A 21,321-nucleotide genomic window follows, 5' to 3' on the forward strand; every position below is an offset into this window, starting at 1 on the left:
TTCATGCTAATTTATAACATTTACATTACCTTTGCTGAAAGCTAACACTCACTTAAGTTTAATCTTTAAAATCACTAAAAAGACTGTTAAATGTAATCTAGTAAATCCCTAAATTAATTTTATTTGTAAATGAATTCACGTTTTGGATTTAAATGGGCAAATGCTTAAAGGTGCTGTATGTAACTTTTTCACTCTACTAAAGCATAAAAATACTATAATATGCTTGCAGATATTTAGGAAACATGCTGAGTTCACATACTCGTTTCTCTGAAAAACACTTCTACAACCAGTTATTTTATTTTGACATGTACGTTTCGTGTTGGAATGTCTGTTGGGTGAACCACTGCCAGTTCACCCAACAGTATTTCGACACCCTGGGATGCTAGTTGGCAGGAAACACAGCGTATTGCAGCAAGCAAACAAACTGGGTCAGAGATTGCAGATTCTACCCAACCAAAAAAGCCTTGGTTATCTAACAATCCTTATAAACGAAAGCATATTAAAACACGGATAAACGTGTTTCATCCACTAGCTGTCATTCTTACAGACTGCACCTTTAAGAGTATGATTCAATCTTTATTGCAGTTATTATTATGTTTATATAACATGTTATATGTTTGGCAACAGTTATTCTAATCAAATTGATGGAGTGTGTAGCTTTTAATTTCCTAAACAACCATGTAAGACGTATCATGGCCATATTCCAGGATGACAGTGTCAAGATTCATCAGGCTCAAATTGTGAAAAAATGACTAGGAGAAGTATCATTGAGCATGAAGAATCATTTTCACACATGAATTTGCACCTCTGAGTCCAAATTCAGTGAAAGTCTTGCTGGAAAACTTTACAGAGTGTTTGGCTCTTATTTGTCAATACAAGATCTTGACCCAAAATTGATGCACCTCTTGATGGAAATAATATCACAGCATTTATTTCCATCAAGAGGTGCATCAATTTTGGGTCAAGATCTTGTATCGACAATGCAAAAGTCAAGCACTCTGGATGAAATGGAGTTACACACTCCATCAATTAGGGTTAGAAGAACTGTTTCCAAACTGTGCATTAACAGCAATCTCACCAGGGTTTGTTTTAATCAAAACGAACATTGTTAAGTGTGAACACACCCCTCGAGTAGAAAAAGTTAATTCCAAAAGTAGAAAAATAGTGTTTTTCGAAGGTTCATTGAAAGGCTGTAAATTAGGCTGCTAAATTGGTAAAACAGTTATCCAACAGTCTCCGGGAGACTGACTTTCCTTTGTACTTCACAGAAATGATCACGACTCATAACACGCACACAGGCATCTTGCTGGGTGTCATGCAGGTTTTCTTGTAAAGACTGCATCTCAGTCCTTACAGGAAAATCTGCATGCAAACCCACAGTGTTTCAAACCCACAAGACCCCTTTTGAGAACGTCTGCGCCTCTGCAGATACTGTATGATGAATATAACTGCTTGAATAATAATCACGGGGAACATTATTTGATATGACGTACTTTGCATTCATTATGTTGATAGAGGCAATTTCGCAGTATCTCAAGAATCATCTTAAGTTCTTTCATGCTGTTCTCCACCTGCTGACATTGAACAAAGACAGAGCGGTTAGAACAAGAGATCATGCTGATAATGCAAATTTTTATACCATCTTATTTGTAAATGCATACATTTATTTAGCATTTTCTCTGTTAGTATTAATTATAACTGTAACACGTCATAAGTTAATAAATCTTAACCTAAATTGCAGTACATAAATTCACAGAGCACACTGTTATTTACTGAAGTTTGGCATGTTCCTGGATCAGCATCTTTTGTTATTTCTAGAAATACATTCATTTCAATTTAGACCGCAGTGATTATTTAATAGTCTTGTCATTCGAGGACCAACAAAGGATGTTGATCCAGGAACGTCCTACTTCAAACACACAGATTAGTTCCCATATTTTCAAATTTAAATAATGGTAAGAGACATGATAGTAACTTTTGTCTGTTTTATACATTAAAAAACCCAAACAAAACAAAACAAAATTGCCAAGGTGGTTTAACAACCCTAAGATTGTAACAAAGAAAGTATTATTAAAAGGGCTTAATTAAATAATATAAAAATGAAAGAATAATTTGGCATAATTACCATGATTATTTCTTAAAATAAAAAAATATATAATATTAAAAAAAACCATGCGAAAACCATGAGTTTTACATCAGATGTTTTAAAAAGACCATCTTGGACATATTTGTCACTGACCCATATATGAATCAAGTTTATATAATGAAGATCACCAAATATCTGCATTATATAAGCAATAATGATTGTTGATGTTATTAATGAAAGTTTTTATAAAGTGGAACCAGGAGGAAATCAACTGGTTAAATCAACTGAACCAAAGGATTGCTTCAGTTTTGACATTTTTGTCACATCTGTGACAGCACGGGCTCCCCCTCTACCTCCCTCCTCCCTCTTAACGGGTTTTCAGTGTTTCTGATGTTGAATCGGTCTGTCATGTTGCTGGAACCCTATGTACCTTCCTCCTGTGAGTGCTCTTGCCCGTTTTCACAGACTCCAGGTGAAGCTCTGCGTAAATGTGCTTCATGCGTTCCACACAGCTGTCAATCACTCCAGCTGAAGAGGGAGAAGAGACATGTATCTGTCTATGTACTCATCCATCAGACAGTGACATCAGGCATTAAACACAAATATAATGTAACCTGGGACTAAAATGAATGTGTATGCAAGATTTCCTCCTAGTTGAGGTTATAGCACCTTTCTAACTGCTATGCATTAAGGGGGCCATTTTCTACACTATGTAGCACCTTTCCCACCTGAAGTTTACTTTTTATGTTAGGCAAGTAATGCGTAGTAATTTTATTATACATGATAATTTTCCACCCTCCTTGACTCCTAAAGAATAACACAGGATGTTTATGCTACTGTACCTTTAAGGTTAATATTAATTAATATGTAAATGTAGCAAACATATGCAAATGTTATGACATCAAAACTATGATGATTTCTCTGTTAAACAAAACAGTGTGGTTTAATTTCCATAAATGGTTTGAGTGGAATGGGGAGGGAGCTTTGCGTTGTGAACACTAGCGTATGCATATAGTTCCTCATTGTGTAATTATGCGTTGAAAACATTGAAATGATCTTTACCTTTACATGCGTAACTCTGAGCACTGGAGCTACAGGCTAACAGAGACATGAACGTTTTGGCCATCACCTTTTTGAAGGGATCCTGGAACAGAATCTTCTCATATTGCTGTAAATGAAACAATAAATAAATGAAAACAATGAATTTTGGATACTGAAAAAAAAGAATCTGCAATTGAAAAAAAACATTCATTAATATAACTGTAATATACCTATTATAATTGTGTTTATTATAAAATGTATAAAAAATGCATCATTTATTCTAATTATTGGGCGACCCGAGTTCGAGTCCCAGCACTGGGACCTTTCCAGATCCCGATTTAAAAAAAAAAAAAAAAAAAATTATATCTTTTAATTAAAATAATAATGCTAAATGTTAAATAATCTTTATTTTGTATTTTCCAGAGGAACTTTGTGTATGAGTTATGTCAGGAATCATCCACAATCTCAAATAAGCAGAGTCAGACTCTATAAATAGTTTTAAATAGTAACTAATCTAAAACAACTTTTACTATGCATACAAATGCAAATCTGAACAAATTATAAAGAATACATAAATGCTTGCCATCTCCGAGAGTAAGACAGAGAAATATCAGCTCTGATTATGATGCACTGAGACGGCAGCTTGATTTGTGTTCATTCATTTCACACACTCATATTGTGTAGAGATGTATATAGCTATAATAAATATAAAATAATTATATAGCTATAATATCATACTATCCCCTGGCTCACCTGCTATCCAGCAAACATGAGGAGTGAATAATATTTTTTCTATTATTCGGCAGAATTCGTTATTCGTTTCCGTAACTTTTCCGAATTAGGTATTCAGCTTCGGGCACATCCCTAATACATACACACCATTTTCAATCAGATTTGAGAACATAAATAAATTTTCCCTCAAAAACATGAAAAACCATAAATAGACATTACAATTGCACTTGTCACATGTTTTATAGTCAGTCAATCATATTTGAGATTGCCCGTTTTGTTAAAGTGCTTGTCAATTTTGTGGGCGGAACTTGTCTATGAACAGCCAACAGAAGCTGTATCTGTGACCATTCACAACCTAAACTAAATCTGTTACCTCTAATAATAGTTCACACATGACCTCTCCAGGCTCAAAAGACAGGACCGCTGTTAGTGAAGAGCTTGGGCCCTTGCTGGTCAGATCCTCAGTGTAGCCTCCTGATCTCCTCTTAGCCTCCTCTGTGAACAACACACACAGAAAGTGCAGGGTCGACGTGTAGAGAGAAGACTCTGCGCCCGATTGGTTCAAACACACTCGGATGGTATCTGTCACGAGAGAGGGCAAAGACTAAACATAAAGAATACTAATATTTAGTTTTCAGAGCTTTTCTCGAACTCAAACTTCGAGACAAGAAGATGCAAAATATATGAAACTTCACAACAAACAATCGTCACCACAAGGGAACATCTGACGTAAAGTCTCTCCAAACTCGCAGGCTTTTAAAAAGGGCTTCCAAAGCCTGGATACCTGCAGGCAAGTCAGCGAGTCTACTGCCCACCCACCTGTTTTAGGATTTTCTACCACATCCATCAGATCTAAAGCAGGCTGATTGTTCTTCCTGTCTCTGTCCCAGTCTGTCATATGCAGCAGGGACACCCATCCACATATACAAGCATAATGAGCTGGCCTCCCACTGCATCTGTCTCCATCTCCTCATCTGTCTCCTTCATTCTCAACATCTATCCAGCACATCCTCTTCCATCTAAACTCCTCAATCTTTCTTTCCCTTCCGTCCCCATGCACTTTCATCAGGCTTGCCACCATTTTTTCTTTGTACTCTTCTGTTTCCCTCTGCCTTCCCTCTCCATTTGCCTGTCTCTACCCTTTGTAACACACTTTGGTGTGTGTATGTGTGTGTGTGTCACCTGAAAAGCACTGCCAGTGTTTCCCCAGTGCCACACCGACAGATGGGCCGACCGCAGCTTGGTTCCTGCGCAGCAGAGTAGCCAGGAGCATCAACACATCCGCCCAGGTGTTGAGCACTGCACCCTGGGCCTGCGCATCTAAGGACCAAAACAACCACACACTCATCTAAAAACACTTTTCTTTCATTTGAAGGTCTTGTTTGGAAGGTTTTGGATTTGCTGAGGACGTTTTGTGTTACCCAAGTCAGCGACAGACAGCGTGAGGATGGAAATTAGGTTGTTCAGCAGGGGTTTGAAGAGCTCTCGGTGGAACGGCGCATCCTCACTGTGCATCGCTGCTGACTGCAGGAGCTTACACAAACTTTGCACATAATACAAGCTACTCAGCACCTGAGGGAGAAACAAGGGGGTGATGGGAGGGAAAGATAGTCAGTGGTAACGAGTGCCGAGTTACCTGTGAAAAAAAACACACATGCAGCACTTTGGTTTCACAACCCTAAACGACAACAAATAGCCGACTAATTGGCACTGTGTTGAAGACAAAGTGGAACTGAACCAGGAACCATGATGCCCTTGTATTGTACTTGAGGTAGAATAGCATTTTTCTAGCATGAGTGTGTGTACTTAAATTAAAAAGGTTATGATGGGCGTAAAGGGTTGGTTCACCCAAAACATTTCTGTCATCATTCACCCTTGTTCCAACCCCATAAGACTGGTTAATCTTCAAAACACAAATTAAGATATTTTAACGAAACCTGACAGGTTTCTGCCCTTCCACTGAAAGTCAAGGTAATCAAAACTTAGAGGATCTAAAAAGGTAATAAAAGCTCTATGAATAGAACAGTTTAATCTAATTCTTGTGAAGAGATTCAATCACTTTATAAACAGATTTCATTTAGGCTTTTAAGTACATCTTAATTATTGACACGCATACATAGAGCACATCGAATATGGTAAACACAGAAGCTCAGACGTTTGTGCTTGATGCATGAGAACAAATGAAGTTTGTTCTAGCACGTGACACGCATGCGTTTGTGTGAATAAAAGTCTAAATTAAATCATCTTTATGACCTTTTAGGAAATGACAGAATTTTCCTTTTTTAATGAACTATCCCTTTAAGCACAAAGAATACATTGTTCAAAGTATGGAGGGCATTTTCTGCCAAATTTAAATAAATAAATTAAATGATTAAAATGAAAATTAAAACCAGATTAACGATTTCATTACAGAAAACAGTACGCAAAATATGTGACAAAATTGAGAATGAAATTAAATTATTTCATTTTCACAGCATTATCCCTGTCAAATTGAAAAATAAAATGCAATTGGTGATTTCACATTTCATTTTCACTACAGTCTCGAGGCAAGACTGCCAATATTAAAATGAAAAGCCAAACGTGAAAAAGAAACTACAAATGCAGTTTTTACAATGCTCTTTAGTAACACAATTCAAATACAAATGTAAATTTTCGTTTTCATTTTAATTCCTCTTTTATTTCACAGTTTTCATTTTCGTTTTCATTTTCAAAGACAACCTGCATGCAAATTCTATGTTAATGAGTGGGTGTGGCTTATTCTAGTAACGGCGCTGAGACACGCCTTCTGTAAAGCGAAGTCATCGACGTCCCGCATGAGTTTAATGTGTGAAACAAAATTATTTAAATGTGATTATATTGTAATCGAGACGATGAGATATGGTGAAATCTGTTAGTGAGCTTTTGCGGGAAGCTGCCGCAGCATTAGAACATGGAAACAACCAGCCTGACCATGTTAGTTATGATGTTAGACTCAGGCTAGACCATAATCGACGATGAGGTTCATTCATGTATTAGGCTGTTTTGGAAATTCAACTATTTGAGTGTACAGAAGTCTTAGTAACACAATTTCTACAACAATTATAGCCAGACATTAATACCCACTGGCTTTAACCGAGAACCTCGGCCAATGTTTCATTCGCGTCGTGCCTAACAACGCCCTTCAGCCGTGACTTATTCAGATACAGCACTAGCCTAGAGTAGCCTACCTTATTGCTTTTATAAAACGGTTACCACGCAATACAAATATTAATCCCGAAACATATGTATATATGCAACTTTCATGAAGTAAAATGAATCACTAAAAGCCAATTCCTTCCGCTGGAGAAAAAAAAATAGTCCCTGACCATTTGCAACAGAAGAAGTTACATTATTTCTCCATTAGATGGAGACAAAGACTGTCTTAATGAGTGAGTCAGTCAGTCAGTAGAGAAGACTTTTGAAATGACTCAAACTTGTGATCACGGAGAAGAAAGACGCAACTGACATGACTATAGGCACGGACAACCCCTATTAACTGTTAAAAGTACAAGATATCACACCGGGTATTCAAACAGATTTTTTATTATGAATATAGGACTGACCTGAAGGAAATATCTAGCCTACTGTAAATGCAGGTACACTCGCTTTCTCGGTCTCATCCAGAAGTTGTTACTGGAAATGAAAATCAGCATTGTGATTATTTTTGTACACAAACTTAAAATAACCAAAAGACACGTAACAGTTAAACAGCGGACAGATACAGGCTAGTGCTGTATCTGAATAAGTCACGGCTGAAGGGCGTTGTTAGGCACGACGCGAATATGAAACATTGTCCGAGGTTCTCGGTTAAAGCTAGTGGGTATTAATGTCTGGCTATAATTGTTGTAGAAATTGTGTTACTAAGACCTTTGTACACCCAAATAGTTGAATTTCCAAAACAGCCTAATACATGAATGAACCTCATCGTCGATTATGGTCTAGTCTGAGTCTAACATCATAACTAACATGGTCAGGCTGGTTGTTTCCATGTTCTAATGCTGCGGCAGCTTCCCGCAAAAGCTCACTAACAGATTTCGCCATATCTCATCGTCTCGATTACTATATTATTTAAATAATTTCGTTTCACACATTCAACTCATGCACACGGGACGTCGACGACTTCGCTTTACAGAAGGCGTGCCTCTAGCGCCATTACTAGAATAAGCCACACCCACTCATTAACATAGAATTTGCATGCAGGTTGTCTTTGAAAATGAAAACGAAAATGAAAACTGTGAAATAAAAGAGGAATTAAAATGAAAACGAAAATTTACATTTGTATTTGAATTGTGTCACTATTATTGCGTGAGCGTTACTAAAGAGCATTGTAAAAACTGTATTTGTACTTTCTTTTTCATAGTGAAAATGAAATGTGAAATCACCAATTGCATTTTATTTTTCAATTTGACAGGGATAATGCTGTGAAAATGAAATCATTTAATTTCATTCTCAATTTTGTCACATATTTTGCGTACTGTTTTCTGTAATGAAATCGTTAATCTGGTTTTAATTTTCATTTTAATCATTTAATTTATTTATTTAAATTTGGCAGAAAATGTCCTCCATATCAAATACCCTAGCTTAGTGTAAAAACCTGTGCGTGTGATGTAAAAAAATGTCATCAGCATAGTATGCCAGATTTTTTTAACAGCGTATCTCTGTAGGCTCACACGTGCCGTGATTAGTTTGCCCTCTAGATGCCCTACAAACTGAAGAAACAAAACAACAACCTCCCGAAGACCGCTAAAATAACTGACCACCACATTGACGATGTTAGTTTAAAGGGGTGGTATAATGACCCTTTTTACAATATGTAAAATAAGTCTCTGTTGTCCCCAGAGTGTGTATGTGAAGTTTTAGATCACAATACCCCACAGATAATTTTTTACATCAATTATAAAATTGTCCCTTTTTGAGAGTCAGTAAAAACACGTTGTTTCGTGTGTGTCCCTTTAAATGCAAATGAGCTGCTGCTCCCGGCACAGAGGGCGGAGCTTCAAGAGCTTATCAGAAACTGTTCTGCCTTTTATGTTTAAACTGGAGTCGGACAATGTTGGAAAGACTCAAGAAGAAGTGACAACGTAGAATGCAACAGGATGTTTCTGAATGGTTGGTTGATGAATTTATGTTGCTGATGTGGAGTTAACTATCTTCAATTAGAATATTCTGTCATGATAATCTATAAATCGTTATAAGATGCCTACAGAGTGACATGCTATTGCATTTGTGTTACGTAGTGTATTGCATGTGAAAAGACGGATGCGACAGCTTGAGCAGACTCACAAATGTGCTCTACTACAACAACTCTTCCTCTTCTCAACATGCATGTTCCCAGGGGTGGGGTTTATGTAAATTTTAGGGAGGAATGTCGTGTAGTCCCTACCAGCCGTTTGTTGTAGTCCTTAAAAAATTATTTCTTTAAAAGCAAATATCTTCCTTTGCTTTGAACTTTGAGCGTTGTAACTTTGCAGATGTTATTTATGCTCAAACAGCAAAAACAGAAAAGTGAAATCATAATCAACCACCCCTTTAAGCATTTAAGTAAGTTAAGCTAGCTTTTATAAGTTAGTTAAGATATATCCCAATTCTAGTTTAAATGAGTTTAAAGACATTTTTATCAGTCATAACTTCTGAAGAAAAATATCCCAGACACTGAACAGATGAAACTTTCTAGTGTGCATGTGTGGAGTTCAGATATACTATCAAATTGACTATACTTTGCTGTTCACATACACTTGAGAGTTTGCATCAAAATCTGCTGACTTGTTTAGCAGTTAATGTGTACATTTTTGAAGGGGAAGGGATTTATTCATGGTAAAATGTGTGAGATACCACTAAAGACCAATTCACACTGCGCCAACAGAAGCAGATTACAGCACGTCACTTCTCAGACATTCTAATTCCGATTCAACACGTTCAATCGGCGTAAACAAGCTCCCACAGACGGCAACAGACTCGGAGTGCCTGTTGCCATCTGTTGGGGCGATGTGAATTGACCTTAACAGTACTACATTGTTAGTTAAAAGTATTAATCAAATTATCAAAAAAAACAAAAAAACATGCATGTTGTGGAGGACGTATAGAAGTTTGTGAATGTGTTTGTGTTCCAATTTTGTGGATATTTTCCTGGCTTTCAGTGGCGTTCTGCAGGCGCACATTCCCTTATGACAGATTGGTGTTTAAGTGGAGGTAGAAAATCCCATAATGCACCTGGTTCCTAGCATCTTCCATAGCAGCTGGCAGAAGAGGTGTCCTTAACTCACTGACACATTGAGATATGGTCGCCGCATCCACCACACTAAAACAGACAGCACAAAACCAACAGGAAGTCATGCAGCTGAGCTCACAGGGTTTTTTCCCAGTCTAAATAGATGAATACATATAGAAACAAACAAACAAACATAAAAAAATAAATGGAATCTAACTTAAAACATGTTTTGTGTCCTTTTTTTACATTTTACGTGGGTCTTTCTCTTAGCCAACAGACAAATCCATACCACATTTTGGCATTTAGTGAGAGTGGGCAGAAGGCAGGCAGGATGTGGTTGTGGTAAAGTGTTATTAGGTAAACCATGAGAAAAGTAAATGTGTGAAAATGGGGTAAGAGGTGAGCACAGTTTTAGTAGTTTTAGCAGTTAATAGTTTTAGTTAACGACAATAACCCTGGTGCACGTGTCTGCATTATGTCATACATGTGCAATGCGTGTCTGTGATTAACTGCTAATATTAACTTTTTTTTTAGTAAACATTTATATTAGTGAAAATAAAGTCACTAATTTTACTGTGTTCTGTAGAGCTGCTTTTAATAATTTTCCATCTATTACTGTAAAGCTGCTTTGAAACAATGCATATATAAATAAAGGTGACTTGACTAATGAAGCGTCAGTATGATGATTACAATATATAAATAATGCCAGAATTCTGCACAATATCTGTTTGTCCTCACAGGTCTCTCTAACCTGGCCATGCTCTGAAGTATTTGGTTGTGCTTGAGGGCAGAGAGACTAAACTCAGGAAGCACAGCCAGCAGGTTGTCCAATAGACCACAAACAGATAGCAACAGGTGAGGGGTTACTATAGCAACAGGCTCGGTCCTTCCCCCTGGGTGGGACTCTTGAGTGAGGGCGGAGTCTGAGCTGTCCGTGTCACTCTGACCTACAACACAAAGAATTAACAGCATAAAGACTCAAATCACTAAAGACTGAAAGAAACATTCCTCTCAAGACTAAACTGTCAGTAAAAATCTCCCCTCCCCCTAAAAAAAGTCATACCCTGAGCAGTGAGTCTGTTAACTGGAGTGTCCTGGATTCCAGCAACACCTGAAGTCGGCACTGGAGAATGTGTCCCACTAGAGCTTCCTGATGGAATCTGAAGAACACAAACCGGCATGATAACAATTTGAAAACAGTTGCATATTTAATATAATATGATATAATATAATATAGTGGAAAGGATATTAAATTATATTATATTATATTATATTATATTATATTATATTATATTATATTATATTATATTATATTATAAAACTAATAATAACTATATTATTTTACATTACATTATAACACAATATCTTACATTAAATACACTACTGCTCAAAAGTTTTGGGTAAGTACAATTTTAATTTTTTTTTTGAAAGAAGTCTCTTATGATCACAAAGGCAGCATTTATTTATTCAAAAATGAAAATAGTAATATTCTGAAATATTATGAATACTGTGATGGCAAAGCTGGATTTACAGCATCATTACTCCAGTCTTCAGTGTCATATGATCCTTCAAAAAACATTATAATATGCTGATTTGCTGCTCAAGAAACATTTCTTATTATCAATTTTGAAAAACAGTTTTGTGTAACCTAATTTTTTATTTTTTTTTCTGGATACTTTGATGAATAGTAATGTATAACAAAACCGCATTTAAAGAAATCTTATAAAGATAATGAATATCTTTACGGTCACTGTTGACATTAAATGTGTCCTTGTGAATAAAAGTATTAATTTCTTTCAAAAAGGAAATCTTACTGACCCCAAACTCAGTAGTGTATAATTTATGGACATTAAATCAGCCATCCTGTCATCCTGTTCAGGATATTCACTAGAAAAAAAACATATTGGTAAAAAAAAACAAAAAAACATTGGTCAACCACAAATGAAATGGTCTACTAACCAGAGTACTGGAGGTGGACATGGATCCTGAGCCTTGAGTTTGGTTTAGAGGAGCAAGCATCTCTCTCCAGTGCTTTAGAGAATCATTCAGATCTGTCTCTACACGAACAGAAAGAAACACAGACTGCTTCATTTACAAATAAAACAGTCATATTTACAACTAAATTATATGCACTGGAATAATTACCTCTAACAGCGTACTAACATTAACATTTTGTTATAACAAGAATGATAAATATAAAAACACCATCATCTAAAATATGCGGCACACCCGCCATGATCTCTAGTACAGAACAGTATTAATAATTTGTGTAAGCATATGGATGCCAAAGAGTCAGACATCCACTAATAGCTGGCAGTGCTCTGGGCGCGTGGACGACGTACCCTGGGTGACATTGGCTGGCGGAGGAGGGGGGCTGAGGGTGAAGGCATGTCTGCCCATGTAACAGCTCTTCACCATCTGGCCCACGCTTTCAAAAAACTGGCAGTGGTACAACAGAGCCTGCAGGGCAGGAAGCCCAACCAGACACAGTCCTGAATCCTCATCATGCACGCATGGGCTCTGGGAGACACAAGAAAAGGACACAAGATAAAATGTTAAGAAAAGGGGGAAATTTAATACTGAGGAAACCAGAAATCACCATAGACAGATTTGTTATGTCTACAGAGCTTTTAAGACCAGCTGTGATATTGATATTCAGTTCTGAAAGTTTATTCTCATGTAAACATACCTGCCAGGCACACTCTTTGGCCTCTTCTGCATTAGCAGGCATTGGCATCACAAGGAGGTTTTGCAAAATAAACGCTGCCTATAGGGAAGAAAAACATAAAAGTCAGAAACACTGCCATCTTCTTGCAAATTAATGGAAATGCATGCTGGTTGAATTCTCAGTGGAATCGCAGAAAGCAAGCAAATTCCTTCAAAAGAGAGAAATGCAAACACATTCCTTTTAAACTGTGACTGAGGAATAGTTAAGATTCTTTTCTGTGTAGTGCCACTGTGTATATATGGGTTTAACCTCTTTTTTTCCCTCTCTTCCTGGTCAAATACGCCTAGTTCGAAACCTGTACTAATAATAAAACATTCAGAAATCGATCACAGATCTGAAATAACATGACTTCCGGACCCTTTCTGTCTTGCAACTAAGTCTAATCATCATTGCAGCTTATTCTAACCGAGAACCGCCCATTTATACAGGAAGTGGCCGTCTGATTGATTTGTAAAGCTAGTAAGCGCACTTTATTACACGGCTCTCTGAAATGCTTGGTTCTGATTGGTCAGGTGTGACATTCCCCAATAACTGGGTATCTGCAAGGTGTGAGCCAAGAGCCGTGGGAACAGAGCGAGGCCAGTGGTGTGATTTCTAATGAGCGTCCTCAAGTGTCTCACGGAGGAGCTCCGGATGGAAAAGGAGGAGTGAAGACAGTGAAGGACGAGAGAGGACCAGGCCTGGACTATTTTACATTGTGTTTTGTTTATGTTTGTGCGGTAGTCGTTCGTGAGGGGTATAACATTTCTGTTCCCAGCTCAAATTGGGGAATAACATTGCCAAGTTTTGACAAAAACTAGTTTTATAAAATTATAAACCTAACATTTCAGCCTTACATTCCAGTGTAAGCTGTGTAAAAATATGGGTCAATCTTCACATTGGGCTCTGAACAAAAACGGCAGATGCTTTGAATGAAAATGCAAATTCACTCTTTGACAGATGGCCCTTATGGAGCAGTAAAAATTTAACTGTTACCCCTGTGAACAAAGCAGAACTGCTCTTATAAACACTACTTTTTTAGGCATTATATGGATAAGATAATGGCATCAAAACTTCCCTCACTGAAATGCAAAGAGTTTGCAGGTATGACAAACACCATAAAGTAAACATTGTCTAATACATCCGAAAATTAGAGGCCAGCGCTTCTTTCATGTCTCTCGTATCACACCACAGATGTGCTCTCTCTCGTTTCATTTCAACATATCTGGTGCCATCTTGCACCTCAGTCATCGAGTATCGACTGTATTTACTGTAAAATGAAACCAAAGGACTTCTGTATTAATAGTAGGCCAACAGTAATATTGTTGAAGTGATCTTCTTGTGATTGTTTTGCACACTGTAAAATCTTAACAGTTTATCATCTTATAATCCATTAAAGCAGTTTCTTCTCAAATCAATATTTCATGTCCCTGTCATTATTTATATGGTGAAAAGCTATATAATAAGTGACATGACATTATCCCTTACATGTCCATTTTGTTTGTTCATCTAGGCTCAAATCTGCTTAATAAGAAATGGTTTTCTTTGAGGATTTGCATTTAATGAGGCGAGCTAATAAAATATTTCAACTCAAATCAATATTTCATGTCTACTTACTCACTTATGAGGCAAGTAGCTGTGTAATAAGCGAGATAATGTACATCCAGTTGGTTGTTATAGCAAATGAAACCCTGACATGGTGATCAGGACCCTGACACAAAGTGGAGTAACAACCGGCTGGATTTACATTAGCCCTCACTAATTTCATTATATGTGACCTAGGGCGGGTTTATCTGGAATAAATTGTGCCACAAAGAAAAATGAGCCTGTCAGTTTTGAACTGGTGATTTCAACAAGCACTTTTGATTTTTTGAGTCCAATATGCATCAGATGGCCAGTGAGCGGTCAGAGTGCTGGTCTCTAGACTCAGTCGGGGTAAACATTCAGTTTTTTGTGTTGTGTTCAAGCTGTAGCTGGATGGACTCACCTCTCGGCGCACCATACTGCACTCCTGTCTCTCCAGCAGGATGTTGAGTACCGTGGCCCACAGGCCGCCTAAAATGTTCTGGCAACTCTCTGACAGCGCCACACACCCTCTCTCCAGTGAACTCAGAGCCGCACCCACAGCCAGGCTGGCACAGCGCACCTAGAGCCAGACAAACACACACTCGTGCTCAGACCCTGCACATGTGCTTGGCAGTGCTAACTGCCATGGGCTCTTTGGCATGTAGCACTGGCACAAATTTGTGTTTATCATGCCCATTATTTTCAGTGCTCAGCATCTGCTGATCTGAGGGAGGCCTGGACATGCACGGGTACTTGGGAAAACCATCCAAAATAGAAGGCCAAGGCACACAAATTGCTAGATAAGGTTATCATCACAATTACAGACACATATATAATAATTTTACATAGACTATGATTGCATTCAGCGCCAATGTACAGTGAATGTACATCTTTTAACACAACTGAAAAAATCTGTGGGTAGCTGATTCAACTTTCATGTATTTCATGTCCATGGACTTTTGTCAAAATAATTTTAGGTTTAAAATTTACATAAATGCATATGGGAAAATATATCATGTTCTTTAACTGGCAGTGTTGTTTATTGAATTTAAATTAAATGATGCTGTCATAAAATAAAATAGAAATTTGCTTTGACAACTAACTGAAATAAGCTAAGTTATGGTACTAAAATTACTAATACTAAAACTGAAATAAAAATAAATTAAAGCTAAATAGAAATTTTAAGAATGACAAAAGCACATAAAATTACTAAAACTAAAATGAAAACTGAAAATATAAAACTAAGCTAATTCAAAATGTTAATAAATTGAAAAAAAAATACAAAATAATACAAAAAAGTTAACTTCCCCATTAGTTCATTTTAAATGGTCCCAGGGTGTAAAAAATAAATAAAAATAAAATAATCAATGTAGTCTCTCAATTAACATGTATACAGGAAATCTGCATTCATAATGAGAATAAAATAATTAGCAAAAACTGTTTTAGATTAAACTTAGCATGTCACAACACAGGAGATATAAACCTCCAAAAAGTATTTCATGTCAACTATTCAAAACAATACTTCATGTTGTATAGTCCCAATGTTTATTTTAGACGTGAAGGTCTCACCTCAGGGTCTCGGTCCACCCACAGGGGAATTAACCAGGCAAAGCCAAGCTGGGCGGCACTCTGCTCATCAGAACTTTGCTCATTCAACTTTCATGTATTTCATGTCCATGGACTTTTGTCAAAATAATTTTAGGTTTAAAATTTATATAAATGTATATGGGAAAATATATCATGTTCTTTAACTGGCAGTGTTGTTTATTGAATTTAATTTAAATGATGCTGTCATAAAATAAAATAGAAATAAGCTTAAGTTATGGTACTAAAATTGCTAATGCTAAAACTGAAATAAAAATAAATTAAAGCTAAATAAGCCCTCTTAGTATATTTAAGGGTGTGCCCCAGGGGTCAGTGCTGGGACCACTCCTATTTATATTATACATCTACAATCTTGATCAAAATGTCTCCAACGCAAATTTTCATTTCTATGTCGATGATACTGTGATATACTGCTCTGCATCAACTCCAAACCAAGCTCTTTGTCAGCTACAACTTGCTTTTGATACTGTACAACGTACCTTGTCCGATTTAAAACTTGTTTTGAATGACGACAAAACAAAACTTATGTGGTTTTCCAGTGCAAAATCAAAGTCACGGAACCTTCTACCTATCACTACTACTCAGGGCTCCGAGATTGAGTCTGTATCTCAGTACAAGTATCTTGGTATCCTAATTGATGATTCACTCTCTTTTAAACCTCACATTCAGCAGTTGGTAAAAAAAACTGAAGCTGAAACTGGGTTTTTATTTTAGAAACAAGTCCTGTTTTTCCTTTGAGGCCAAAAGGAGGCTTGTTGCTGCCACTTTCATGTCAGTGCTGGACTATGGCGATGTTATTTACATGCGTCCATTACAAGCTTGAAATAGTTGGATACTGTTTATCACGGAGCTCTTAGGTTTATCACAAACTTTAGAGCACTTACTCATCACTGTATTTTGTATGATCGGGTTGGTTGGTCTGCATTGTCCACCCGTAGACTTAATCATTGGTACATTTTTATCTACAAAGCTATTCTTGGTCTGCTTCCTCTATACCTTCAATCTTACATCAAAAAGAAAGGTACAGGTAGATATTGTCTTCGTTCTGAGGACTTATTATTTTTATCTGTCCCTCAAGTCCGGACCGAATTGGGAAAAGGGGCTGCAAAATGTCCTGAATCTTAAAGGACAAATCCAGTGAAAAATGAACCTGGGGTTAATTAACACATGGTTACCAAGTCGATCGTTCCCTGCGATGCGTTTTCATGAAAATCGAATGTAAAGAGTTTTATCTTTAAAAACAGATTAGCTCTTAACACTAGTATATGGGGCACAGAGTAAGTAAAAGTAAATCGCTAGTTAATACCACTAACAAGGCTCAAAATAGCCTCACACTAACACGGTAGCATAATGAGGGTCCCTACATGCAAACCGAAGCATTGAGAACTTTGTAAGTGTACAGACAGTTTAATAAGAAGATACTTTATAAAGACAGTACATTACGCGTTTACATGCAGGAGCCATCTTGGAAAACAGTCTCGACTAATCGAGCCACGAACGCCGTGCTACGTTAGATTTCACAAACGTAATTCCTATCAACAAGCTCACTTAGCACGGCGTTCGTGGCTCGATTAGTCGAGACTGTTTTCCAAGATGGCTCCTGCATGTAAACGTGTAATGTACTGTCTTTATAAAGTATCTTCTTATTAAACTGTCTGTACACTTACAGTACAAAGTTCTCAATGCTTCGGTTTGCATGTAGGGACCCTCATTATGCTACCGTGTTAGTGTGAGGCTATTTTGAGCCTTGTTAGTGGTATTAACTAGCGATTTACTTTTACTTACTCTGTGCCCCATATACTAGTGTTATGAGCTACTCTTTACATTCGATTTTCATGAAAACGCATCGCAGGGAACGATCGACTCGGTAACCATGTGTTAATTAACCCCAGGTTCATTTTTCACTGGATTTGTCCTTTAAGGAGCCGGTTTCATTGGTTGATTTTAAATTACTTTTAAATGACATGGAGGCTACACAAACTGGCTGTAGATGTTATGACTGACTATTCGGACGATCCTTGCTGTTGTTTATCGCTTGTGACAAATATATATGAAACTTTGATTTCATTTTATGACCTTGTAACTCACTATTTATTACCGGCATAAATTGTTATATGTTATATGTTGATGTTATATGTTATATGTTTTTATGTCTGCAACCTTGTTAATTGTGCTGCTGCTTTTTTCTGGTTAAATAAAGGTAATAAATATGTTAAAAAAAATAGAAATTAAGAATGACAAAAGCACATAAAATGACTAAAAATATATACTATAAAAAAATATATAAAACTAAGCGAATTCAAAATGTTAATAAATAGAAAGAAAAAAACCCCAAAAAGTTAACTTCCCCATTAGTTCATTTTAAATGGTCATATGGTGTATTTATATTAAAAAAAATTAAAAAAAATCAATGTAGTCCCTCAATTAATGTATACAGGAAAGCTGCATTCATAATGAGAATAAAATAATTAACAAAAACTGTTTTAGATTAAACTTAGCATGTCACAACACAGGAGATGTAAACTTCCAAAAAGTATTTCATGTCAACTATTCAAAACAATATAGTCCCAATGTTTATTTTAGACGTGAAGGTCTCACCTCAGGGTCTCGGTCCACCCACAGGGGAATTAACCAGGCCAAGCCAAGCTGGGCGGCACTCTGCTCATCAGAACTTTGCTCACGCCCCAAAGACCACAAAGATATCCAGTCCTTAAACAACACACAAAGCGTGGAGCGTAAAACTGCTGTACTAATGTAACCGATACTTAATTGGTAGTATAATGATCAAACTTAGTATTAAAGGGATAGTTCACTTAAAAATGAAAATTCTGTCATCATTTACTCCCCCTCATGTTGTTCCAAATCGGTATGAGTTTATGTCTTCTGATGAACATAAAAGAAGAAATATTTTGAAGAATTTGGTTACCAACATTCTTCATAATATCTTCTTTTATGTTCATCAGAAGAAAGAAACTCGTACCGATTTGGAACAACATGAGGGGGAGTAAATGATGACAGAATTTTCATTTTTGGGTGAACTATCCCTTAAACAGGTTTCTAGTTATAAAACAATATAATCGACCAATATCATGTTCACTAAATTGATTAGAAGAAGTGTTAGCACCCCCTTGTGTCAGTTTCAAAGCCTTTTGATATAATTTTCAATTGCAAAGGCGTTTCTGACCTCATTTTTGGTTTCTTTCATCATCTCATGTGACAGGTGAAGCAGGCAGATAACAGCATTTTTTGTCACTCCTTTGCCCATGAAGGACATTGAGTTTCCTCCCAAATCAACGTAGAATGAAGAGATGACCTGGGAAGAGCAGTCAAACACGATCATAATTAGCTGTCTGGGAGACAAATAGGGGTAATTTGTGTTTCAATTACATATTTTCATTTGCTGTTTTTTTTTTACTAACCCACCTAGATGTCAAGGTATATTCAAGTATGCCAAACAGTTGCTGGACCCCATTGACTTCCATAGTATTTTTTTTTTTTCCTACTAAAGTCAATGGGGTCCATCAACTATCTGGTTACCGACATTCTTCAAAATATCTTCCTTTGTGTTCAGCAGAAGAAAGAAATTCATACAGGTTTGAAACAACTTGAGGGTGAGTAAATGATGACAACATTTTCATTTTTAAGTGAACTATTCCTTTAAGTTAAGAGTTTAATTAGGTTATAGAGCAATATTGATGCAAAAATATGAGATACAGTTGAGACTCGGCTGATTTGTATGAAGTGATTCATGCTCAAGTTTTTGGGAACATCTTGGACCCTGCGTGTGAGTGTGCGTTTAATGTGTTCTGTCTGGATGAAAGAAACAGGAAGCGTGTATATAATCTGCGCAAAATATATTCTAGTGTGTGACCGAGGCACTTGAGAACATGTGTGTATGCATACTTCCAAGAGGCCACTGAGGTATTTGAGGCAGAGTGTGTTTGGCTCCATGCTGTGTGCGTGTGTGCTCCAGCCGGGCAGGGCGGTCACATGGGCCATGGTCCTGAGCGTGCGCTCAAGAGAGGGCAGGCCGTAGAAGCATGGAGCGTCGGACAAGCGCAGGCACTGTAGCAGGCGCAGAGACAGCTCAGAAGCAAACGGTCCGGACAGAACCCCACACACCCTTAAAAGTAGACGAAAAATGCAAAGTGAGGAACAGAGTGATCATAATACAACCCCAAATCAAGAAAAGTTGGGACATTTTGTAAAATGCAATTAAAATCAAGAATCTGTAATTTGTTAATTCTCTTTCAACTTTATTTGACTGACAAAAGTGCAAAGATTTTCAGTTTTCACTGAACAACTTAATTGTATTTTGTAAATATAAACAAATTTTGATTTTGATGGCTGCTACACACTCCAAAAAAGTTTTTTCTGTTGTGGCTTGATTGCGGTATGCTGTGGCTTGATTCCGTTGTGTTGCGACATGATCATTTGTGTTGTGGTTTGTTTTGTTGTGTTGCGGCTTGATTCCGTTATGTTGCGGCTTGATTCCGTTATGTTGCGGCTTGATTCGTTGTGTTGCGGCTTGATTCCGTTGTGTTGCGGCTTGATTCCGTTATGTTGCGGCTTGATTCCGTTATGTTGCGGCTTGATTCCGTTATGTTGCGGCTTGATTCGTTGTGTTGCGGCTTGATTCCGTTGTGTTGCGGCTTGATCCGTTGTGTTGCGGCTTGATCCGTTGTGTTGCGGCTTGATCCGTTGTGTTGCGGCTTGATCCGTTGTGTTGCGGCTTGATCCGTTGTGTTGCGGCTTGATCCGTTGTGTTGCGGCTTGATCCGTTGTGTTGCGGCTTGATCCGTTGTGTTGCGGCTTGATCCGTTGTGTTGCGGCTTGATTCCGTTGTGTTGCGGCTTGATTCCGTAATGTTGCGGCTTGATTCCGTTATGTTGCGGCTTGATTCCGTTATGTTGCGGCTTGATTCCGTTATGTTGCGGCTTGATTCCGTTATGTTGCGGCTTGATTCGTTGTGTTGCGGCTTGATTCCGTTGTGTTGCGGCTTGATTCCGTTGTGTTGCGGCTTGATTCGCTGTGTTGCGGCTTGATCCGTTGTGTTGCGGCTTGATTCCGTTATGTTGCGGCTTGATTCCGTTATGTTGCGGCTTGATTCCGTTATGTTGCGGCTTGATTCCGTTATGTTGCGGCTTGATTCCGTTATGTTGCGGCTTGATTCGTTGTGTTGCGGCTTGATTCCGTTGTGTTGCGGCTTGATTCCGTTATGTTGCGGCTTGATTCCGTTATGTTGCGGCTTGATTCCGTTATGTTGCGGCTTGATTCGTTGTGTTGCGGCTTGATTCCGTTGTGTTGCGGCTTGATCCGTTGTGTTGCGGCTTGATCCGTTGTGTTGCGGCTTGATCC

At 37.6% G+C, this 21,321-nt stretch overlaps 1 protein-coding gene across 2 annotated transcripts in view; it reads right to left on the bottom strand.

The window, feature by feature from the left end:
- Nucleotides 1–21,321, bottom strand: part of rttn (rotatin) — a 60,603-nt gene that overhangs the window by 8,041 nt on the left and 31,241 nt on the right. Inside the window, exons 28-43 of one of the 2 annotated variants that reach the window (XM_084103407.1) lie at nucleotides 19,867–20,086; nucleotides 19,148–19,276; nucleotides 18,562–18,672; nucleotides 14,780–14,938; nucleotides 12,775–12,852; nucleotides 12,428–12,605; nucleotides 12,045–12,142; nucleotides 11,149–11,245; nucleotides 10,837–11,032; nucleotides 10,088–10,175; nucleotides 5,281–5,431; nucleotides 5,042–5,179; nucleotides 4,233–4,441; nucleotides 3,149–3,254; nucleotides 2,517–2,614; nucleotides 1,494–1,571 (exon numbers count right to left, since the gene is read on the bottom strand). In XM_084103407.1, the coding sequence (XP_083959533.1) occupies nucleotides 1,494–1,571; nucleotides 2,517–2,614; nucleotides 3,149–3,254; nucleotides 4,233–4,441; nucleotides 5,042–5,179; nucleotides 5,281–5,431; nucleotides 10,088–10,175; nucleotides 10,837–11,032; nucleotides 11,149–11,245; nucleotides 12,045–12,142; nucleotides 12,428–12,605; nucleotides 12,775–12,852; nucleotides 14,780–14,938; nucleotides 18,562–18,672; nucleotides 19,148–19,276; nucleotides 19,867–20,086 (2,134 nt within the window). Of the gene's footprint in view, nucleotides 1–1,493; nucleotides 1,575–2,516; nucleotides 2,615–3,148; nucleotides 3,255–4,232; nucleotides 4,442–5,041; nucleotides 5,180–5,280; nucleotides 5,432–10,087; nucleotides 10,176–10,836; nucleotides 11,033–11,148; nucleotides 11,246–12,044; nucleotides 12,143–12,427; nucleotides 12,606–12,774; nucleotides 12,853–14,779; nucleotides 14,939–18,561; nucleotides 18,673–19,147; nucleotides 19,277–19,866; nucleotides 20,087–21,321 lie in introns of both variants that reach the window. The other variant, XM_084103406.1, reaches the window with a different exon arrangement.

Source organism: Abramis brama, assembly GCF_963993115.1.
Source record: "Abramis brama genome assembly, chromosome: 24".
Classification (NCBI taxonomy): Eukaryota; Metazoa; Chordata; class Actinopteri; order Cypriniformes; family Leuciscidae; genus Abramis; species Abramis brama.